The sequence below is a fragment of the Podarcis filfolensis genome (genome assembly GCF_964270895.1).
Source record: "Podarcis filfolensis genome assembly, chromosome: 3".
In the NCBI taxonomy this organism is placed as follows: Eukaryota; Metazoa; Chordata; class Lepidosauria; order Squamata; family Lacertidae; genus Podarcis; species Podarcis filfolensis.
In genome coordinates, this window is record NC_139606.1 from 39,031,978 (window position 1) to 39,052,284 (window position 20,307).

Genomic DNA, 20,307 nt, shown 5'->3' on the forward strand with positions numbered 1-20,307 from the left:
TGTCACTGACAGAACTGAATACCTGCTTAGGGCAGGAGAAACTAATCCAGGCACTTCCATCATAGATGATCAGCAGAATAAGAGATGGCAGTGCTGATTATGACCCAGTGCAGAAGTGGGCTATCTGCGCACTTGTATGTCATTTAGGAAGCTAACAGATGGTCAACGACAGAGGCTCAATCCAAGAGCAGCAAGAGATGGTGGTTGGTGAGCACAAGTCCCTGTTCCTTCCAAAGATGCATCAGTGGTGTCAAAATAGTTACCACCAACTATCTGCATTGCGCATCCATCCTGCCTTGGGATCATGTGGGCACCACCCATTTCAACACTTTGAATTTCACCTTCTGCCACTCTAAGAAATACTCAGAATCCCAGATAAATGTAATAGAACTAAACTTTGTGACTAATAGTCCCTTTTGGTTTCACTAATTTTATAATTAGGTTATTTCACATTCAGCATCTAAGTAAAATGCAAATTCTATTATAATAATTAATACATTTAAACCTAAATGGTTAGTCAGCTAAAAATATTTAAACTGGTTGGCAGCCTCAAAAACTGTGCATATTAAAAGTGAGAGTGTGGATAACATAACAGAAAATGGATTGTTTTAATCTTTTTTCACATTCCACTGCTAGGTTTATTTTTGCATAGCTAATCAACCATGATTCTTCTGAGATTAGGGAATTTATGTCAATGGGTTCCCCCCTCCCCCTACTTTTTATCCATATGCCTTGTGATTCTCTAGCAGACTGGAACTATGGGAATTTGATGGTCACAGCATGTACTCTGCAAATTAACCAAAGGTTATTTAGAGTTTTAATGATTAGTGGTGTTAATTAATGAGGAAACTACAATAACAACAGTTTTAGCAGTTTTAATGTCTTTCCAAAGGAAAGCACTTATTGCTTCAGGCAACAGAGAAGCAAGGGAATTTAAGCCATTTCAATAGCCTATGTGAAATATAACAGTAATCACAAAGGACACAATCCAGCCAGAGCTAGTACTTTAGAAGTCCCATTGATTTCAGTGGCAGAGTTGAGTACATTCTTAAATGCATCTGATCTTGGACCACCTCTTTGATTTCTATTAGCATATTACTTAGCACCACAATTAAAGAGAACTTCCCCTCCCATGATGTTACTTTGTGAAATACCACAGCTTTCTTTAGCAAAGCAGCAATGACATATTCATATGTAAAAGAGCTCTGGGAGCTTTAGAAATGCCCTTATTGTTTCCTGAAATCAGTAGGTGTCAATTCTTTCATATGCATACAATTTGATTATTAACGTCTGTAAGCACTATTTCGGCTCAGATCAACAGAAGTGCTGAATAGAAAGACACAAATGAATTGATGAATATGATCATAGAGTCAAGTTCATAAATTTCCTTTCCAGAATCTGTGGTAGCTGGGTGTCAGGAGAATATGTTTAACTGATCTCTAAAGCCATCATGCAGTCCCACTGAAATTAGTCTAACTTCAGTTCTTCCCTAAGTAGAGCTTAGCTGTATGCAGCCCATCAACTCATGCCATGCATGATGGCACAAATAAATATACAGGTACTGTATCATCCATTGCCCATAACAAAGGAGAATATAATCTCTACATTTTGTTGCAAACACCAGAAAATTGGACTCGACTGCCACTTCCCACCCATGAAAGTCCCTTTTCAAGAGATGTGTGTGTGGCAGCCACTTTTATGTCCATCAACTTTTCCAGATATTCTTCCGTGTCAGGGACTGGAAGGGGGACTGGAGTCTGATTCAGGAGAGGGGGTCAGTGATTTGTGGGAAACTGTTCCGGCCATGAGACAAGAGTCGGAAGCAGGGGAAACTTCAGTGCTGAATGGTGGAGCACAAGATGGGTCAGAAGAAGAGGTAGATCAGGCAAGTAAAGGGCCAGATGATTCCCCAACCATTCTTCTAGAACCAGGAGGGGATTGAAATGGGATTAGCAAAGGAATTTGCCATGTAGGCGCAGTCTACATTGAGCGATGGCACAAAAACTAGTGGAAGGGGAATGGTCCCCGGTTGTTGCAACTGCTCCATAGAGCATAGACCTGGCAACAGCTGCCTAGACACTAGATCAGGACTTTCCAAACTTTTAATGTTAGTGACTTTTTAGACATGCATCATTTTGCAACACAGTAATTCAGTTTTACTAGCAAATCGGAGGTTGAACCAATTTCCATCCCCGGGAGGAGCGCGGGGAGTGTTTGCGCAACACACACACTGCAGCCAACACACTAACGTGTCGCGACACACAATTTGGAAAGCTCTGCACTAGATTGTTGTGCGTTGATATCCAGAGCCAACTCAAAACAATATAAAGAGATATAGGAGTGTGGAAAGTGTTTTAGGGCTGTCACCCAAATAAATCTCTCAAGTGTATGAAGCTTAAAAGATAAAGTAATATATTTGCAAATGAGCCACAGTTCTAACAAAACAAAAAAACCCTCGTTTTACACGGTGCACACAGGTTTCAAAGCAAGCACCATCTCACTTGTTTGTGAGAAAAGGAGGAATGTGTCCTTCTGTGGTATATGGTGTGTAAAGGGTTAAAAGAAACTGTGACCATTGCTTCTCCTGTGGCTCGGTGGGTAGGATTTGTGTTGTGTTCATGTTTCAGCCCCCCCGCATTTCAGTTCTGGGTAAACTGGCCTCAGAGCTGGTCCTGTTCATTCTCTGTTTAACGAAGCCACTGTTCAGTTGTTCCTTTGGCATCTGTTGTTGTGCACGGTGAACAGGAAGCTGTGCAACCCTTTGGGTAGATGCACAAGGGACCCACGTAAGAATATTACAACTTCCAGGATGGAGCCTGCCATATGGGCTGCTTTGAAAAATTTAAATATTGAACTTTAAAAACAAATCAAATCTGTTGTCAAGTTAATCAGGAACACCCTCTAAATTAATTGGGAGGTTATTATCTGAGTAAATGTTGTGGCCTTAATACAAGATGTTAATTCCATTAATTAATTGGAGGGTGATGTTACATTCACAGTTGACCTTAGCTCGAAACACACCTAGTACAGTGTTGCCTGCCTGACCTGTTGGTCGTGACCTGCAAGTAGGTTGTGAAGCCTGGGCATGTGAGTCATGGGTTTTATAAGCAAATCGAAAACAATTACCATATTGCTTCTAATCCTTAACTGGTATAATAATACCTCTTCCAACTTTTTGTTTGGTTGGCATATTAGAATGCTGTGCTGACACTTGGCAGAACAAAGTCTTACATTTTAAAACTTGGGGGACACTCTCTGGTGGATCACAGCAGGTCCAATGACACTTCACCACAAGGTACTCATACAGGGAGTATCTTGTGACAAACCATCACCAGATCTGCTGCCAGGGTTAGTTAATAGTTGAGCCCAGGCTGATGTGAAGTTTGCTTAGTCGTGGTTTGTCTACTACTTTTGTGCTGAAGAAACAGAAGTTTGGGTGTGAAACCCATTTACAACTGATGTCACAAAGCTGCATTTGTGCAAAAAGAACAACAATGCATTGAACTGCAATGTGTTAGAACCTTCAGAGCTTGCTGATGAAGCAATACCCATGCTGCTGCTGTTTAGTAGTACATGTCTACGAGAGACAGGTTTTTCAGCAATGACAGGCATGAGAACAAAATTAAGTGGCACACTATTACTAAGGATCTATGTCTAACAGCCATCAAACTACACACTGACCTACATTTACAAAAGGCAAGCTTAGTCATCCCACTGATACTTTCCAACATAGAATTTATGATGAATAAACTATTGACATTATTCATAATTTTTGTATTTAACACTGCTTTAAGTTTTAAGAATAATTTTTATAGTTTATGAAGCAATACCCTGCAATAAGGTTATTAGTGTTCTTGCATTCCCGTAAAAAGAAACCTGTGAATAACTTGGTGAGTACTAGAAATATTTCAACAATTAATTAATATGTTAACTACTTAACATTAATCTGTTAAATAGGTTTTAGCTTGGATGCCTCACATAATGGTTACGAAATAGGCAAAACAAAAACAAAAAAACCCAGCAAGACAGTTAAAATGAGTCAAGCTGATGGCTACTGAAAATCTAAAAATTCATGTGACAATAAATAAATAAATAAATAAATAAATAAATAAATGACTCACTCTACCAAGTAAATTTGGAGTTGTGGGTTACCATACCAAAAAAGTTGGGAACCACGGTTCTAGTATTCCAGACATAATATGGTACCTGGACTGCACTTAACCCTACCAATTAAATTTCCCCCATACAGATTAAAATTACCATTCACAGTTTTAAACCTCCTGTGTGCAAATCCTCCAATTAAAGCAATTAGAGTTTGCAGCCCTCATATTACCTAGCTGCAGTTACTGAAATGCATAAGTATAATAAAATGAGAATAAGCTCAATTAGCAAATAAAACACCTAATTATATAATAATCGAGAAGTAGCTGGTCTGACATTTCTTATTCTTACTCAAGCACTGATTAAAATAAGTTAATGTCAGTTCTACAGTTCCATGATTACTTTAATTAGGATGGTCTGATTAGAAACAATAGTGCTAGATTTGCCCCACAAGTTTAAGATAACACAATCACTTAGAGCCAAGGTTCCATTTATGCTTGATGCTTACATGGGAGTCCCATCCATTTCCATGAAGGGATCCCTGTTTCAGTGATGTGTGGTGGAAAATTTTCCACAGGAGAAAAAAAAATCCAAAATGGGAGATTTTGCAGTGCTTTACTTTTGGTGGGAAAAATATCAGTTTCATATGTTCATTAGTAACAATGAGTGGGTGCCAAACACAACTATAATAATGGCAAGCTTGGTGATTTCAAAGTTTTTTGCTTAGTTTACTAAATACAAAAGGAAATAAACTTGCTAAATTAGATCACTCTCAAGGGCATCAGAAAATATTCCAGTAGAAACAGAACTTTTCCCAATACAAATTATCTTATGCAAATTAACTTAGTTCAAAACCTAGTTCGGATATCTGTTTGAACTCACACTCTGCCAGGAATGTAAGGTCCAACAAATTCTTCAATTGCCTTGCTGACAAACTTCATTTCCCAGAAGGCAGAAGACACAACAAATGGATCATCTATTTTGGATCTCATCCTCACCAAGAGGAAAGAAGTGATCGACAAGGTGGAAGTAATCGGGAACCTTGGGAAGAAGTTATTCATATGCAAGAGAAAGCTGAATGTAGTCAGACATGCACTCTGCACTTGATTTCAAAAAGCTTAAGGGACAACTGGATGAGATCCCATAGTCAGAAAGAGAAGTAAGTCAGAGATGGATGGGAGATTCTTAAAGGTGAAATATTGAAGGCACAAATGCTAGACAACACAGACAATTCCAAAAAGAAATAAAAAATGAAAGACATCTAAAAAAAATTGGTGTATATAACAAATGAAAGAAAGGGGAGATTGCAGAGATTGCAAAGGAAGAGTATACATGAGTTGCTAACCATTTCAGGGAGAAGATCAGGCAAGCTATACCTCAGAATGAGTTCAGGCTTGCAAGAGAGGTTAGTAGACTGCAAATTTAACATGAATCAACAGTGTGATTCAGCTGCAGAAAAGCTAATGCTATTGTAGACTGCATCAACAGAAATATAGTATCCAAGGGAAGTAATAGTCCCACTCTACTCTGTCTTGGTCAGACCACACCTGGAGTACTGTGTCCAGTTCTGAGTGCCACAATTTAATAACAATATTGACAAGCTGGAACATGTGCAGAGGAGGGCAACCAAGATTATCAAGGATCTGGAAACCAAGCCTTATGAGGAATGGTCATAAGATCCAACTTTGGAGCAAGGACTTTTTGCTGAGATTTGAAGTCACAAAATATGCAGTAAAGTGTGAAAATATAGGCTGTTCAACCTTTAAAATATGCCCCTCCAAGTGAGTTCCAAAATGCCCCCTTAAAAGGTTTATATCCAGTGTTCCCCCATTCCCCTAGCATAGGAAAAGACCGGACATTTGGTAAATAAAAAAATTCTTTACGTACAAACTCTCCAAGTCAGATACATGTGCTTCAGAAAGTTGCACAGGCAGTAAAACTTAGCTTAGTTGCAAAGTGGTAAAAGTTCCTAGATTACTTGTATAGGAACTCAAGATTCAAGTAGGTAGCCGTGTTGGTCTGCCGTAGTCAAAATAAATTAAAACAATTCTTTAAAAAGATAGTTAAAAAGACTCTTCTTAAAAACCTAAAAACTGTTGGGTCCAGTGATGGTGTTGTCTGGGTGTATGTGGCAGCAAAGTTGGCATCTGGGTTTATTGCAGGCTCTGGTACCAGTTTCCATGTTAAGTTTGGTTGTTGTATTATTGTGGGTGAGGAGTTGTTTAAGATTGGGTGGCTGTCTGTAGGCGATGAAAGGTCTTCCTCCCAGAGCTTGAGAGAGAGAACTGTCATTGTTTAGGAGATGTTGTAAATCTCTGATGATGCGTTGAAGTTTTTTAACTTGAGGGCTGTATGTAATTACTAGTGGTGTTCTGTTGTTTTCTTTTTTGGGTCTGTCTTGCAGCATGTTCTCTCTGGGTATCAGTCTGGCTTTGTTGATCCATTGTTTAACTTCATCAGGTGGATATTTTAGTTCCATAAAGGTTTGCTGTAGGTCTCAAGACTTGCTGATGAGAGCCTGCAGTTGAGCTGGAGCAAACAGCTCAAACCTCTTCATATGCTGAGCTTATCAGGCAGACTGGAAGAGAAGAAAGGCTGATCAACTAGTTCCTCCCAAGGTGTGGGAAGTATATAGCTAAGCCTGGCAGGACAGCTTACTCTGTGGTATTAACCTCTTCATGTATTAATTAGACCTAAGCATGTTTGTTATATGAGGTGGGTTATCCCACAATGTCTACATACATTTCTGTTTCCTCTAGCTTTGTTCGGCCAGCCACCTTAGCCACATGGAAATGGAATTGTCTCTAAGACCCAGGAACTCACTGTGCTAAAATAAACCGAACCACAATTTCTGGCCATGTCACACTGTGCAAAACATTAGATAACTCCCATGCACCTGCCAACTTTCTGCCTTCATTTCTTTTAGTTATTTGATAAAATCTTTAAGTTGGATTTACTTTGATGCAATTAAGTAAGGGGCTTTGGTGTTTGCTATTTTTCTAGGTTGGTGTGAAGCTAAAGGTGTGTGGGTTTCACTTTTAAAAAATAACATGTATGTTTATGCAAAATAAGAATCTTGCCTCCAGTAATGTAGTAGAGAAGCTGAAATGGGAACTCTAGTTCCAGGCTGCCTTAAAACAAACCAGTATCAGACTTGAGGGAGAATTTCCTCAATACATTTGCTCAGTACACATTTGCTTAGTGGCAAGCTCTGCAAATGATATGTCCTAATACTAGTACAGATTATACATCCTAAACTGAAAGGCTGGATGTTAACAGTATACTAAAGAAATATGAGTACACTGTTTCTTACTCTTTACAAATATCTTGGGTATTAGTCTAAGAAAAAACAAACAGTAGGAAGCATTTAGGGATTAATTTCACTTTTAGCTTTCCTGGTTGAGATGTCCTAGTAGTTTCTGACATGGATTCTAAAATATATGCTGTGTTATTACTGGAATTTAAAATTGACTCATACTTTTCTATGGAAGAGGATTCCTCCCCATGTGGCTGTTTGCACGGTCTCTTTAATCTAGCTCTTTCTTGCAAGCACAGGAGCTCCAAAGCATATTCCTTTTCTACAAGGAGGTCCCTGTTCATTTTGACAGAGCAAAAATTCTGCCTTTTCAAAAGGTGCCTCTTCCACCTAAATGAATGGTGAAATTTGCTCACATGAGAACTTCATACACCAGAGAACCTATGAAACTCCGAATCAGAGAGTACACATTGAGCATGTAAACTTGCTTTATAGGATTAATTCTAGGATTCTGTGCTTCTGTGAAGTGACTCTTTCAGCAAAGGGTATTTTACTGGGATTCCAGTGTGCTGGAATATATTCCATTTGCTTCAATGTAGGCACTGTGAATGTGTCACTTACCCATTTAAGTCATATTTGTTTCATTCCGATCCTACAATTGAAGATGACAAGATCATTTGACATGTCAGATATTGTTGAGAATATTTATTGCTAGATAGATTCCATTTCTAGTGCTTTTCCATATATTTGCTTAATCTAATAAATCCTCTAGATGTGATGTTACTGCTGCCATATAAATAGCTTAGGCTGGCCTAATGGGTGCAAGTTTTAAAAAGAAACTCCTCAACGATCATGTGCATTGTTCACTTTGGCTTCTTAAAAAGCATTTCTGGGAACTTGATAATGACTTTTCCTTATTTTGTATCTATCATGAATGGGAACCTATAGAGTTTCTAAAAACAGTTTAGTAAAGTATATGAACCTCATCACTAAAATGGCAGCAACTGCCAGGTACAGTGGTACCTCGGGTTACAGATGCTTCGGGTTACAAACTACGCTAACCAGGAAGTGGTTGCTCCAGGTTAAGAACTTTGCCCCAGGATAAGAACGGAAACCGCATACCAGCAGTGCAGTGGCAGCGGGAGGCCCCATTAGTGAAAGCACTCGTCAGGTTAAGAACCGTTTCAGGTTAAGTACGGACCTCTGGAACAAATTAAGTTCTTAACCCGAGGTACCACTGTAGTAAAGTCCAATGAACTTGGTAGCCTGCCTAAATTGTGGCCCCCAGAGCACAACATCAAAGATAAAACTTCTCTTCTAACTGAACAGGCAAAGGCAGTACCTAGTCTCTGAGAACACACTGAGCTTCAGAGTTGCTTAAAGGCAACAGAAAGCCTCAGTGATTTTTTAGTCCCTCTGAAGCTCATAGACTCCCTAATCCCCATTCCCCAATCCTCCCTTGCTTGCCCACTTCCTTCCCTGCCAATAGTGCACATCCCAGTCTGTTCCTGGGCCGCATGAGAGGTTCTGCTTTGGTTCTGCTTTCTCCTTGACATCTTCTTTCTTCAGTTCTATCTCACCATGAGCCATAGTTTCCTTAGACACCTATTTTTAGCCAATTGCCTGCCTTGCCCAATTTCTTCCAGCAATCTTTTTTCTCCCTTTCCATTAACATCCAGTCCCTCATGTGCATTGTTAGGAGATTTCTTTACACCTGTCCTTGCTCTGGTTTCCTGTCTCCAATGCAGAGATTTCAAAAGCAGTGTAATGTCGTCAATTCTGGGCAGTTTTTAATGTGAGTTGGACTCCAGCTTAGCCAGCAAGGTGGGAACCTTTTTCAACCTGTGGACTGCATTCCCTTGTGGGGGTGCCCAATGTTGGTGGGACCAGACAAACGAAAAGGGTGGGACAGCATATGTGAGTCTTCTCTGTAGAGTAGGCTACATTCCAGCCAGACAAATGTGAGACATTTCTACAGCCCCCCACATCTCTCCATCTATGCAGACAAGAGGCATTGTCACTACTCAAGGAAACTTTCCAACCAGGCAAAAGTACTGGAAGAGCCAGAAAGAAGTGCGGTCTGGGGAGAGGAGATGTGGCCTGGGGAGATTTATGAGAGTCAGACAGAGAGGCCTATTCGGCAGCATTCAGTCCCCAGCTTGATTTTTATTTTATTTCATAAAATTTATGTACTGCTTGATTGTACAGAAAAACCTCAACATAGTTTACAGAAAGGGATGGTCTCCATCCCTGAGCTTAGCCAACCAACGTCAGAAGCAGGCATAGGCAAACTCCGACCCTCCAGAAGTTTGGGACTACAATTCCCATCATCCCTAGCTAACAGAACCAGTGGTCAGGGATGATGGGAATTGTAGTTCCAAACATCTGGAGGGCCGAAGTTTGCCTATGCCTGGTCAGAAGCTTCAGAAGCTACAAGCACATTCACAAAGTAGGCTTTAAAGCACTTTGATGGGGAAATGCTATGCAGCTAATAGGTATTGTTTAATAAATTAGCTGGCCGTCATTATCCTCTAATCAACAAATAAGCGGTGCTTGCAAAAGGTAGCCTGTTTAGCAGTAGATGGCTCCCTTCAGTTGACTGATTAAGGAAGTGTGGTTTCTTACAGAGTAAAAACATGAGTGATGTATTGGGGGGGGCGGTAAAAGGTGGGTCACCACTTTCTTTGCCAATAATTCCTGTGCTTAATATATTTTTCGTGCTTACTAATGTGGCCCTACAGCAGTCCCCATCCTGTAAGGATAACTAATTAGCCATCTGATACAGAACAGCTTTATCCTGGACATGGAAATGTTTTCATCTGCCAAATAAAACATAAATCTTATCCTCTGTTTCTTTGACAAACTGCTTAATAAGCTTTTTCAAGTACCTTTGTCCGCTGAAGCTAGCTCACGAACCCTCAATCATTTCAAACCAACACAAGTGTGATGTTGAGGGGAGTTGTGATTTATGCAAAAGAGAGCCTATCACCGAAATTTATGTTTAAAGATGAACAAGGAAGATTTGTGGCAATTGAAATACAAGCACAAGGAGAAAAATTTCTGATAGTAGGAGTTTACGCACCAAATGAGGGGGAAATCGGAATTCTTCAAAAAGTTGCATGAGACATTGCTGGACTATATGGATTACAACATTATCATGATGGGAGATATGAATGGAGTGGTATCCACAAATATGGACAAGGCACAGAAACAGGTAGTTACTAAAGATGGCAGACTACCAAAAACCTTTTTTGAGATGACTGACAATATGGACTTAATTGACATTTGGAGAACAAAGAATCCCTTGGGTAGAGAGGGCACTTTCTTCTCTGAAGCCAAAATGACATGGACAAGAATTGACCAAATTTGGATAACTAGAGGACTGGCACCTAAGACTCGAAAAGTGGAAATTTGCCCTAAAACTTGCTCCGACCATAATGTTGTGAAAATGGAGATGAAATTAACACCAATTAACACCATCCTTCAGATGGAGGATGAATGACACCTTGTTTAGAGAACAAGAGGTTACCAAGAAGGCCCAAAAAACCTTGAGAGACTATTTTGAGATAAATATGAACACCACCATTGAAAAAAGAGTAATCTGGGACGCAAGCAAAGCAGTCATGAGGGGGTTTCTAATTCAACAGAATGCAATAAAGAAGAGAACTCAAAATGAGAAAAAAGACAAAATCTTGTAAAAAATAAAAGAGGGTGAGAAGAAACAGAGAGCGAAACCAAAGTCACAAGAGATTCTGAGAGAAATAAAGTTATATCAGGTTCAATATATGAAGATGATGAATCAGGAAATAGAATGGAAAATTAAACAGATGAGACAAAGGACATTTGAATCGGCCAATAAATGTCGAAAATTGTTAGCTTGGCAAATGAAAAAAAGACAAAAACTTAACACCATTACCAACTTGGAAGTGGAAGGAAAGAATATTCAGAATCCAGTGGAAATTAGAAAATGTTTCCAGAGGTACTTTAAACAGTTATATACACAAGGGCCACAGAAAGAGTTTGATATAGACCAATTCTTAAAAACAAATGGACTACAAAAAATCTCTCAAGAAAACAAGTTAATGTTGAACTATAAAATTACAGAACAGGAGGTGGAAGGTGCCATCCAGAATATGCAGTTGGGCAAATCTCCAGGGCCGGACGGTTTAACCTCAAAATACTATAGATCTCTGAAAGATTGGATAATTCAACCACTAAAGGAGGTTTGTAATGAAATTTTGGAGGGGAAAAAAGCGCCAGAGTCGTGGAAAGAAGCTTATATTACACTTATACCAAAAACTGAGTCCGAAAAGACACAACTTAAGAACTACCGCCCCATATCCCTGCTTAATGTGGATTACAAAATTTTTGCAGATATTTTGGCTAAAAGATTAAAAAAAGTATTAGTGGAGGAGATACATAAAGACCAAGCTGGCTTTCTCCCGGGTAGACACTTGTCTGACAATACGAGAAATATAATTAATATTTTGGAGAAATTGCAAGTGAATATCAACACCAAAGCAGTATTAATATTTGTAGATGCGGAGAAAGCTTTCAACAACATTTCTTGGAGTTTCATGAAGAAAAATCTTCAGGGGATGGGGGTTGGTCAAGGTTTTGAAAATGGTATAGGTGCAATTTATTCAGAACAAAAAGCTAAACTAATTGTTAACAACGTGGTGACAGAGGAATTTAAGATAGAGAAAGGGACATGACAAGGCTGCCCAATTTCCCCATTGCTTTTTATTTCGGTCCTGGAGGTTTTGCTAAATATGATCAGAAGGGACCGTTTGATTAAAGGTATACAGGTCGGAGCCAAACAGTACAAATTGAAAGCTTTTGCAGATGACTTAGTACTGACGTTACAGGAGCCAGAATTTAGTACCAAAAGAGTATTGGAATTGATTCAAGAATTTGGTCAAGTGGCAGGATTTAAGTTGAATAAGTTAAAGACTAAGGTACTTGAGAAAAATTTAACACCGATTGAGAAAGAGAGGTTTCAGAAGGAGACAGGTTTAACATTGGTTAAGAAAGTAAAATATCTGGGGGTTAACATGACCGCTAAGAACTTAAACTTATTTAAAGACAATTATGAGAAATGTTGGGCAGAAGTGAAAAAGGATGTAGAAATATGGTCAAATTTGAAGCTTTCCTTGCTAGGCCGAATTGCTGTTATAAAAATGAATGTATTGCCAAGAATGTTATTTTTGTTTCAATCATTGCAAATCTTGGACAAAATGGACTGTTTCAAGAAGTGGCAGAGAGATATTTCTAGATTTGTCTGGCAGGGCAAGAAGCCCAGAATAAAATTTTAAATATTAACTGATGTAAAGGAAAGAGGTGGATTTGCCCTGCCAGACCTTAAACTCTATTATGAATCAGCAGCTTTTTGCTGGTTGAAAGAATGGCTGCTTCTTGAGAACACAGACATTTTGGATTTAGAAGGTTTTAATAACGTTTTTGGGTGGCATGCATATTTGTGGTATGACAAGGTTAAAGCACACAAAGCATTCAAAAACCATATTGTCAGAAAAGCACTGTTTAATGTCTGGATAAGATATAAGGACCTACTTGAAAATAGAACCCCAAGGTGGTTGTCACTGATGGAAGCAAAGGCTCAGAAAAAGCTCAATATGGAGGCCAAATGGCCGAAATATTGGGAAATATTGGAACAAGAAGGAGATAAATTGAAATTGCAGAGTTTTGAGAAACTAAAAGATAAAGTGCAAGATTGGCTTCATTATTATCAAATAAGGGAGGCTTACAATTTGGACAAAAAAATTGGCTTCCAGGTGGAAAAATCAAAATTGGAAACAGAACTGTTAGATCCCAAAACTAAGATACTTTCAAGAATGTACAACTTGCTGCTGAAATGGAACACGCAGGATGAAACGGTTAAATCTGCTATGATTAAATGGGCACAAGATGTTGGACATAACATTATGTTTGCTGACTGGGAACAGTTGTGGACCACAGGTATGAAATTCACGGCATGCAATGCCTTAAGAGAGAATATTATGAAAATGATATACAGGTGGTACATGACACCAGTCAAGCTTGCAAAAATCTATCATTTGCCCGATAATAAATGTTGGAAATGTAAAGAGACTGTTCTTTCACCTTTGGTGGACGTGCCCAAGGATTAAGGCCTTCTGGGAGATGATATATAATGAAATGAAAAAGGTATTTAAATATACCTTCTTGAAGAAACCAGAGGCCTTTCTCCTGGGCATGGTCGGCCAATTGGTGTTAAAGAAGGATAGAACATTTTTTATGTACGCCACAACAGCAGCAAGAATACTTATTGCAAAGTATTGGAAGACACAAGAGTTACCCACTCTGGAACAATGGCAGATGAAAGTGATGGACTATATGGAATTGGCGGAAATGACTGGCAGAATCCGGGACCAGGGAGAAGAGTCGGTGGAAGAAGACTGGAAGAAATTTAAGGACTATTTACAGAAACATTGTAAAATCAATGAATGTTAAAATGATGTCGGAATGAAATGAAGTGGTTTTAGTAACAATGTTAAAAAGGAGTATGTAAAAATGGCTTGTTAATAGATGAAAATATAAGGCTATAATATGTTAAGACAAAGAACCAAGATAAAAACAAAGAGGGAAAGGATTTGCTGAATTAACCATTCAAAATGGAATACAAAAAGGGAGGTGTGAGGAGGTCAGGGAAACAAGTAAATGAAAAGTAAGAAATTGAAAGATGGACTTATTTTTTTTCCTCTTTTTACTGTCCTTTCTATTATCTTTTTTTTATTCTGTATTCTTTATTGTTTGTTTTCTTTTTTATTATCTTATTACTTTTGTAATCTGTATTGGAAATTTGAATAAAATATCATTTAAAAAAAAAAAGTGTGATATTGATAACCTGGAAGCTGATTTCTGTTGGAAGTTGTGTCACTGTACATCTGTTTTGAATATACTTGTTCTGACCCTGACTATTGTGAGGCCTTGGGGCAAGTAACTGTGTGTGTGTGTGTGTGTGTGCGCGCGCACGCACACACACACACACACGTGTATTAAAATCCTACCTGCACGGATCATCAAAAGCATGGTCAAATAAAAATGGTTTTAGAATGCTTCAGAAACATGCATGATTGGAGTAAGTCTCCATCAAATGGCAGTTGCATAGGTGCTGAGTCCGGAGTCAACAATTTTAAAGTGATTTAAAGGTGGCACAATAGCGTAACTGTTTCCCATGGAGGGGAGGACTAGGAATGTGGCATGTGCACTCCCTCTTCCCTTCACACGCACAACAGCAGGCTTCCTCAAACTCTGCCCTCCAGATGTTTTTGGCCTACAACTCCCATGATCCCTAGCTAGTAGGACCAGTGGTCAGGGATGATGGGAATTGTAGTCTCAAAACATATGGAGGGCCGAGGCTGAGGAAGCTTGTATTACAGTTTTTCGTGACATCTGAAAGGGCAAACTAGTGGTTTGAGCAAGCCCTCCCAACCAAGACAGCGAGATTCAAGCACAAACAGCAAATTGTGGTTTCACAAACCAAGAAGTGCATGCAAGGGGGAGAGGAAGTGCAGGCACCACTTTCCCAGTCCTCCAAACCATGGTTTGGAAGATGGGAAAATCTGTCATCTGAATGTAGCCACTAACTCTGAGATAGCCCCAGAAGCTCTGGTTCCCAATGCAGAACATCCAAATGGTGCCATCTGTGGTGATAAAAACATAACATGAATAATATATGTGTTTTCCTTGAACCATACCCCCAAATTTGCTGCCTAAGGCGGCTTCCTTTTGTCTTGCCTAATTATAGGGCCGGCCAGGCATCAATTTCTTTCATTTCACTACCATCTCTTGTCAAACCAATTCTGCAGGGTTTTGAAACACCGCAAAAGCCTGCACAACCACTGTACAATCAGAGGTGGGCGGTGTTCATGCAAGCAGTGACTTTTGCAGCAGCATCCCATATTTAATTCTCTGGAGAGAAAGAAATAAAAATTGGCTTCAACTTGACATTGGAGATTTATGTTTGGATAATCTGGCATCTTTTTATTTGATGAAAAGCAGAAGTAAGGGGAAGGCAGAATTTTAAAATGGGCCATATGGTGGTTGGTAAAAAGGTTCATCCTAATACATGCCCCCCATGTCATTTCCCCACCTTAAATTGCTCCTCCCCAAGCTGCTGTTAGTTGTAGAGGTGAAAAAGATGGTTCAGCACAGTACAATCTGCACAATCCCATGCAAGTGCTACCTGTCAGTAGAAAAAAGCACGTAAGAGAGAAATGTTCAAGGTTTGCCATCTCCCAGAGGAGCTACTTTTCTACGTGTAGGGAGTTGGGGGTTTTTTTTGCAATCTTCTCCCTACAGCCTTGTGTTATATGAAAATTCAATCTTTTTTAAAGCTTTTGATGTCGCATGCAATGCAATCCTTTAGATTTTACAAAAACCCAATTATATTTCAGCTGCTTGAAATTGAATTAAGCCAATACTGACAAGTATTTGCTTCAGTTTTCTGTGCTGCTGACTTCACTGGCTGTATTTCTTATCCCCCCCACCCTTTTAGGAGTCTGTCATGATTGTTGTCTTTGGTTTGGAGTTTATCATGCGCATCTGGTCCGCTGGCTGCTGTTGTCGGTACCGTGGATGGCAGGGAAGGCTGAGATTCGCAAGGAAACCATTCTGTGTAATAGGTAAGTTTTTTAACCATAGCTAACCTCGTTATGAATTACAGCAGTCACAGAAGGATAGGACTCCACTGGCTATTATTTTAATTTAGATCCTAGATTATATTTGGCTGTGCCTTTGATGGGTACATGGATTGTCCATAATCACCAATAGAAAAGAAAAAATATTGCTTTGGAATATGCATCTGGTCAGATAGATTATGGTGGCCTGCAGGCACCCCTGCAGGTATACCTGGAAGAAGCAGGTTATCTGGTCACATTTCAGCCTGGTTTCAGGCACAATTTTAGCACCAAAACAGCCTTGGTCACCCTGATCAATGACTTTGATCAGAGATAAGGGAATGCAACTCTATTGGTTCTCCATGATCTCTTAATGATGGTATGGGGAACCTTCATCCTGCAGGCCTAACTTAACCCAGCATTTGTTTTATTCAACAAAATTTATATACCACTTGATTGGAATAGAGCGTCTAAGCTGTTTACAATAAATATTTGGCCTATGAGGTCGTTCCCCCCAAACCACACCCACCTGCGCTGCATCTGACATCACGTTGGTCTTCAGCTTATGGGTTGGGACCCACAGCCTGATCCAAGGTGGGTCACAGCAGGAACAGTACCACCATACCAATATATGATAAAAGAAATGGGCTCCCAAATGTAAAAGTAGGTCCTTCTTTAAAGTGTGTTCCTGGTTGTGCATTGGCAAGAGAGGCTTGCTGAACTGGCACTAAGAACAAACCACCTGGGATCAGTGTTTCCATGGGGATCTCCATTGTGCAGCCGATTCCAGCAGAAAGTGGCGCTTGAAGTCAGCACCTTTTAGCTGATAGGCACGGACTTCAACACTCTGGGATTGGCCGAGCTATGAAGTTTCCCATAGGCAACTCTGAAGCCAGCTGACTCTTGAAGGAGCTTGCAAAGAGCCAGGTGGAGCTCTTGTAAAGCCCTTTGTCCCTTGCAAATAGTCCCTTTGTCCCTTGAAGCAGTGCACCAAAGCAATGCACACAATTTTTTTTTTTAGCCTTGCCTAGCCATAGAGCAAATATTTCAGAATCAAATGTCCCAGGAAACATGAATGTCATGCAAGAGAGATTCATTCAAGGAGATTAATTCATGTTTGTTCAGTTTATGCAGATCAGTTTCCTCCTCTGGCTTGGGGACTTTTCAGGGGCAAAATACTCCCCTTATACATGTCACACCAGCATTAGGTATGGGAGGAACAAAATGAGAAAGTGGCATCTAAGAAATTAATAGTATCTCTGTTGATGCCTGCTCTCAGGGTAGTAACCAACAGTTGGACAATTTCAGAACTTTTGACACTGAAATTTTAGCAAAATAAAAAGCTGAAGCAAAAACGTTCGATTTTTTATACAGGGTGATACGATTTTTTTATCATATACACATTAGGGACATATACATCGACATTTATTAAAGCCTTTCCTCAGATTATGGAAAAGAGACTAAGTACTGTAATATTATGATGAACTATACAGAAAATCCCCAAGTTGCAGTGGATCTTCCATAAATGCTTACCTACACATAAAGAAGAAAGCTATTAGCTTCTGCTAGTGATTACAAGATGTAACTCTATTTTGTTGTTGTTTCTACATTTTTGAAACAAAACATTATTATTATTTTTTTAAAAAAAATCCTGTTCACCCAGGCATTTGGTGATTGAAGGATATTGTTTCTGGCAATTTTTAGGTTATAAGTTGTAAGGATACTTAGTTTGCCTTTAACTGGGCTTTTTTCTCGTATTGTTTGCTGCCCAGGGCTTCATTGGGAGGAATGTTATTTTTTATCAAATAAATAAATAAATAAGTTGTCATTACTGATGTCATAGATAGCACATAAGATTGTACATAATTCCATTTCCACAAGCAGCCTGTGAATAGCCCAAGTATTTGTGACTTCTAGGTTCATTGGCTTTAAATTCCAGATTTTAACCAGGACAATGGAATCTCTCTCTCCATCAGCACTCTTAGTTGCATTGGTTATCACTTGGCTTTAATCTTCATAGAACATAGGGAACTGCCTTATACCGATTCAAACTACCCAGTGCGGTATTCATTATCCATATGCCTCAGTCTTCATTATCTATCTAGCTCAGTACTGTTGGCAATGATTGGCAGTAGCTCCCCAGGGTTTCAGACAAGAGGTCTTCCCAGCCCTACCTAGAGGCGTCAGGTATTGAACCTGGGATCTTTTGCATCTGAAGCATGTTTTCTATCGTGGAGCCGAGGACCTTGCCCCATGAATCGCTCTGTTAGTGGAATGGGAAGGGAAGCAATTTTCCATGGTCCCCTCCCACAGTAAATCTACCAAAGAACAAAATAATAAAAAAGGGATTAAGAGGTTTTCTCAGTATGGTGAAGGGTGTGTATACCATATCTCATTAGTGTAGTCATGGTGGAAATGCTTTGTGGGATGTGTGTGCAAAAATGGGGGGATCAAGGATGGTCAGTTGTTGGGAGGTAGTGAGAAATGGGGTGTGTTATCATCTCTGATCGAACAGGTATTCGAAACATTTCCTGTAAAAGTCTCTGTAAAACCTGTGAACAAAGAGAACAGTGGGGTGAGCAGGCACACTATGGGCAATGATGCCTCCATTATATCACTTTGGAAAATAAAATGATGATCTGCCTTTACAATCCACCTCAGAGTGTTTCCTTCCTTTGCCATATTTTCTGATGCAAAATGCTGCTATCAACATGTTTTCTGGATTTGAGAACAGGGAGAGAGATTGGCAGTTCTGATGAAAGAGATAGTTAAGACTGCACCTTTGATTGTACCCCATATTATAATTTATAGGTAAGGAACCATGCTTTTGAAAGACCATGTGTACTTGTGAGCCTTTTCTTATTCCACGTTTTGTTCAAGTCTGAATTTTTTGGCTAGTGTTCTGAGCTGTTATTAGTTACTGTAAGAAGGCAGAGCCATAACCATTCCATTTCTGGGTAGTCCCACTAAATTTAGCAAAATTATTCTGAAGTAAATGTTTTGTTGATTTGCACACTTAGGCCACAATCCAGCTAAGAGCAACATATGCATAAGTGCATCAATTTCACTCGTTCTGAATTGCTGCCCAAGTTCCTTCCTTGGCGATTTATAGTTTTCCACGTTATATCTCTCTCTCTTAGTAGCTGGTGTGCAATTCCTGAGCAGAATTATCCACTAGATCACAGATAGCCCCTTTCATAAGGCTGCCTTCCATGAACAGAAGGACTTCTTATATCTGTGCAAGGGCTGATCCAAAGTGGAATGCTAAGATTGGGGAGTCATGGGCTTAATTCATATTGCTAGAGATTTGGGGTAAATCCTAGAAATGAATAAATGCCAGGATTTGGGGTTCTTTGTGATACGCAGGGAGAATATAAGCTGCAAGGGGATTCCTGGGCAGGCTGAGGGAAGAGAAGAGCTGTTAGCATTACAATAGCCATTGAGGGTCTTCTTCAACAACTTGCCCCAGGTGTGACCAGAGACTGGATATTTGGAAGGTTGCCAGGGTAACTTCTTTGGGGGTGGGCTCTGGCTTCTGAGAAGAAGGGAAGATCCATCTTGGTGAGGGTGAAGGAAAGACTGCCTGCAAAGCTTTGGGCCATGCTGTAAGATCTGAATCCCCTCCAAGCAGACAGAGGGTGTAAGTAGGTGAATAAACCCTATTTCTTAAAGCACAACAGTCTCCACCGTGTCTTCTACTCTCAAAAGGGACACAAGACCCCGTGTGCGTGCCTGAGATCCCATGCACCTTTGCCACGGCTTGGCAGAGAGAGGGACAAGCGCCGGGCTTTTGTAACACTGGTGTCAGAAGTGGAATCTGTGTTTCCTGGAGAGAAGGCCTAGAAGTCAAAAATGGAGGAAGGAATAACAGCAGTCCTTGAGCAGTTGAAGCTGATGCATGAGCACCAAAGGCAACAATGGGAGCAAATGCGAGGTGACCATGAGCAGCAGATGCAGCAGCTGAAAGTGTGGGAGAGAAGTCTCCAGGGAGAACAAAGCGTGACTCCATGCCAAGAGCCAGCGGTGGAAGAAAAAGATACCAAGCTGGCTGAAGCTGAAGAGGGGCTGCTGATTAAAATATATTTTACTCTTGGGGTGCAAGTGGTGGAAGAAGAAAGCGCCCCAAGAAGCTACTCCTGATTGACCCTTGGAAACCAGCTGTGGAAGATGGCAAAGAGGACGAGAAAATGGAGGTGCCTGAGAACTTGCAAGGGGAACTGCTAATTGATCTTTCTACTTCCCTGGGCGCCTGCTGTGGAAAAAGAGGTGCAGGACGAGAAGGGCTGGCTGGCT

The 20,307-nt window shown here is 40.0% G+C and overlaps 1 protein-coding gene across 4 annotated transcripts in view; it reads left to right on the top strand.

Annotated features, from left to right (window-relative positions):
* Positions 1-20,307, top strand: part of KCNQ5 (potassium voltage-gated channel subfamily Q member 5) — a 255,071-nt gene that overhangs the window by 182,771 nt on the left and 51,993 nt on the right. For all 4 annotated transcript variants that reach the window (XM_083607215.1, XM_083607218.1, XM_083607216.1 and 1 more), the window contains one exon: positions 15,894-16,020. In XM_083607215.1, the coding sequence (XP_083463341.1) occupies positions 15,894-16,020 (127 nt within the window). The remainder of the gene's footprint in view (positions 1-15,893; positions 16,021-20,307) is intronic.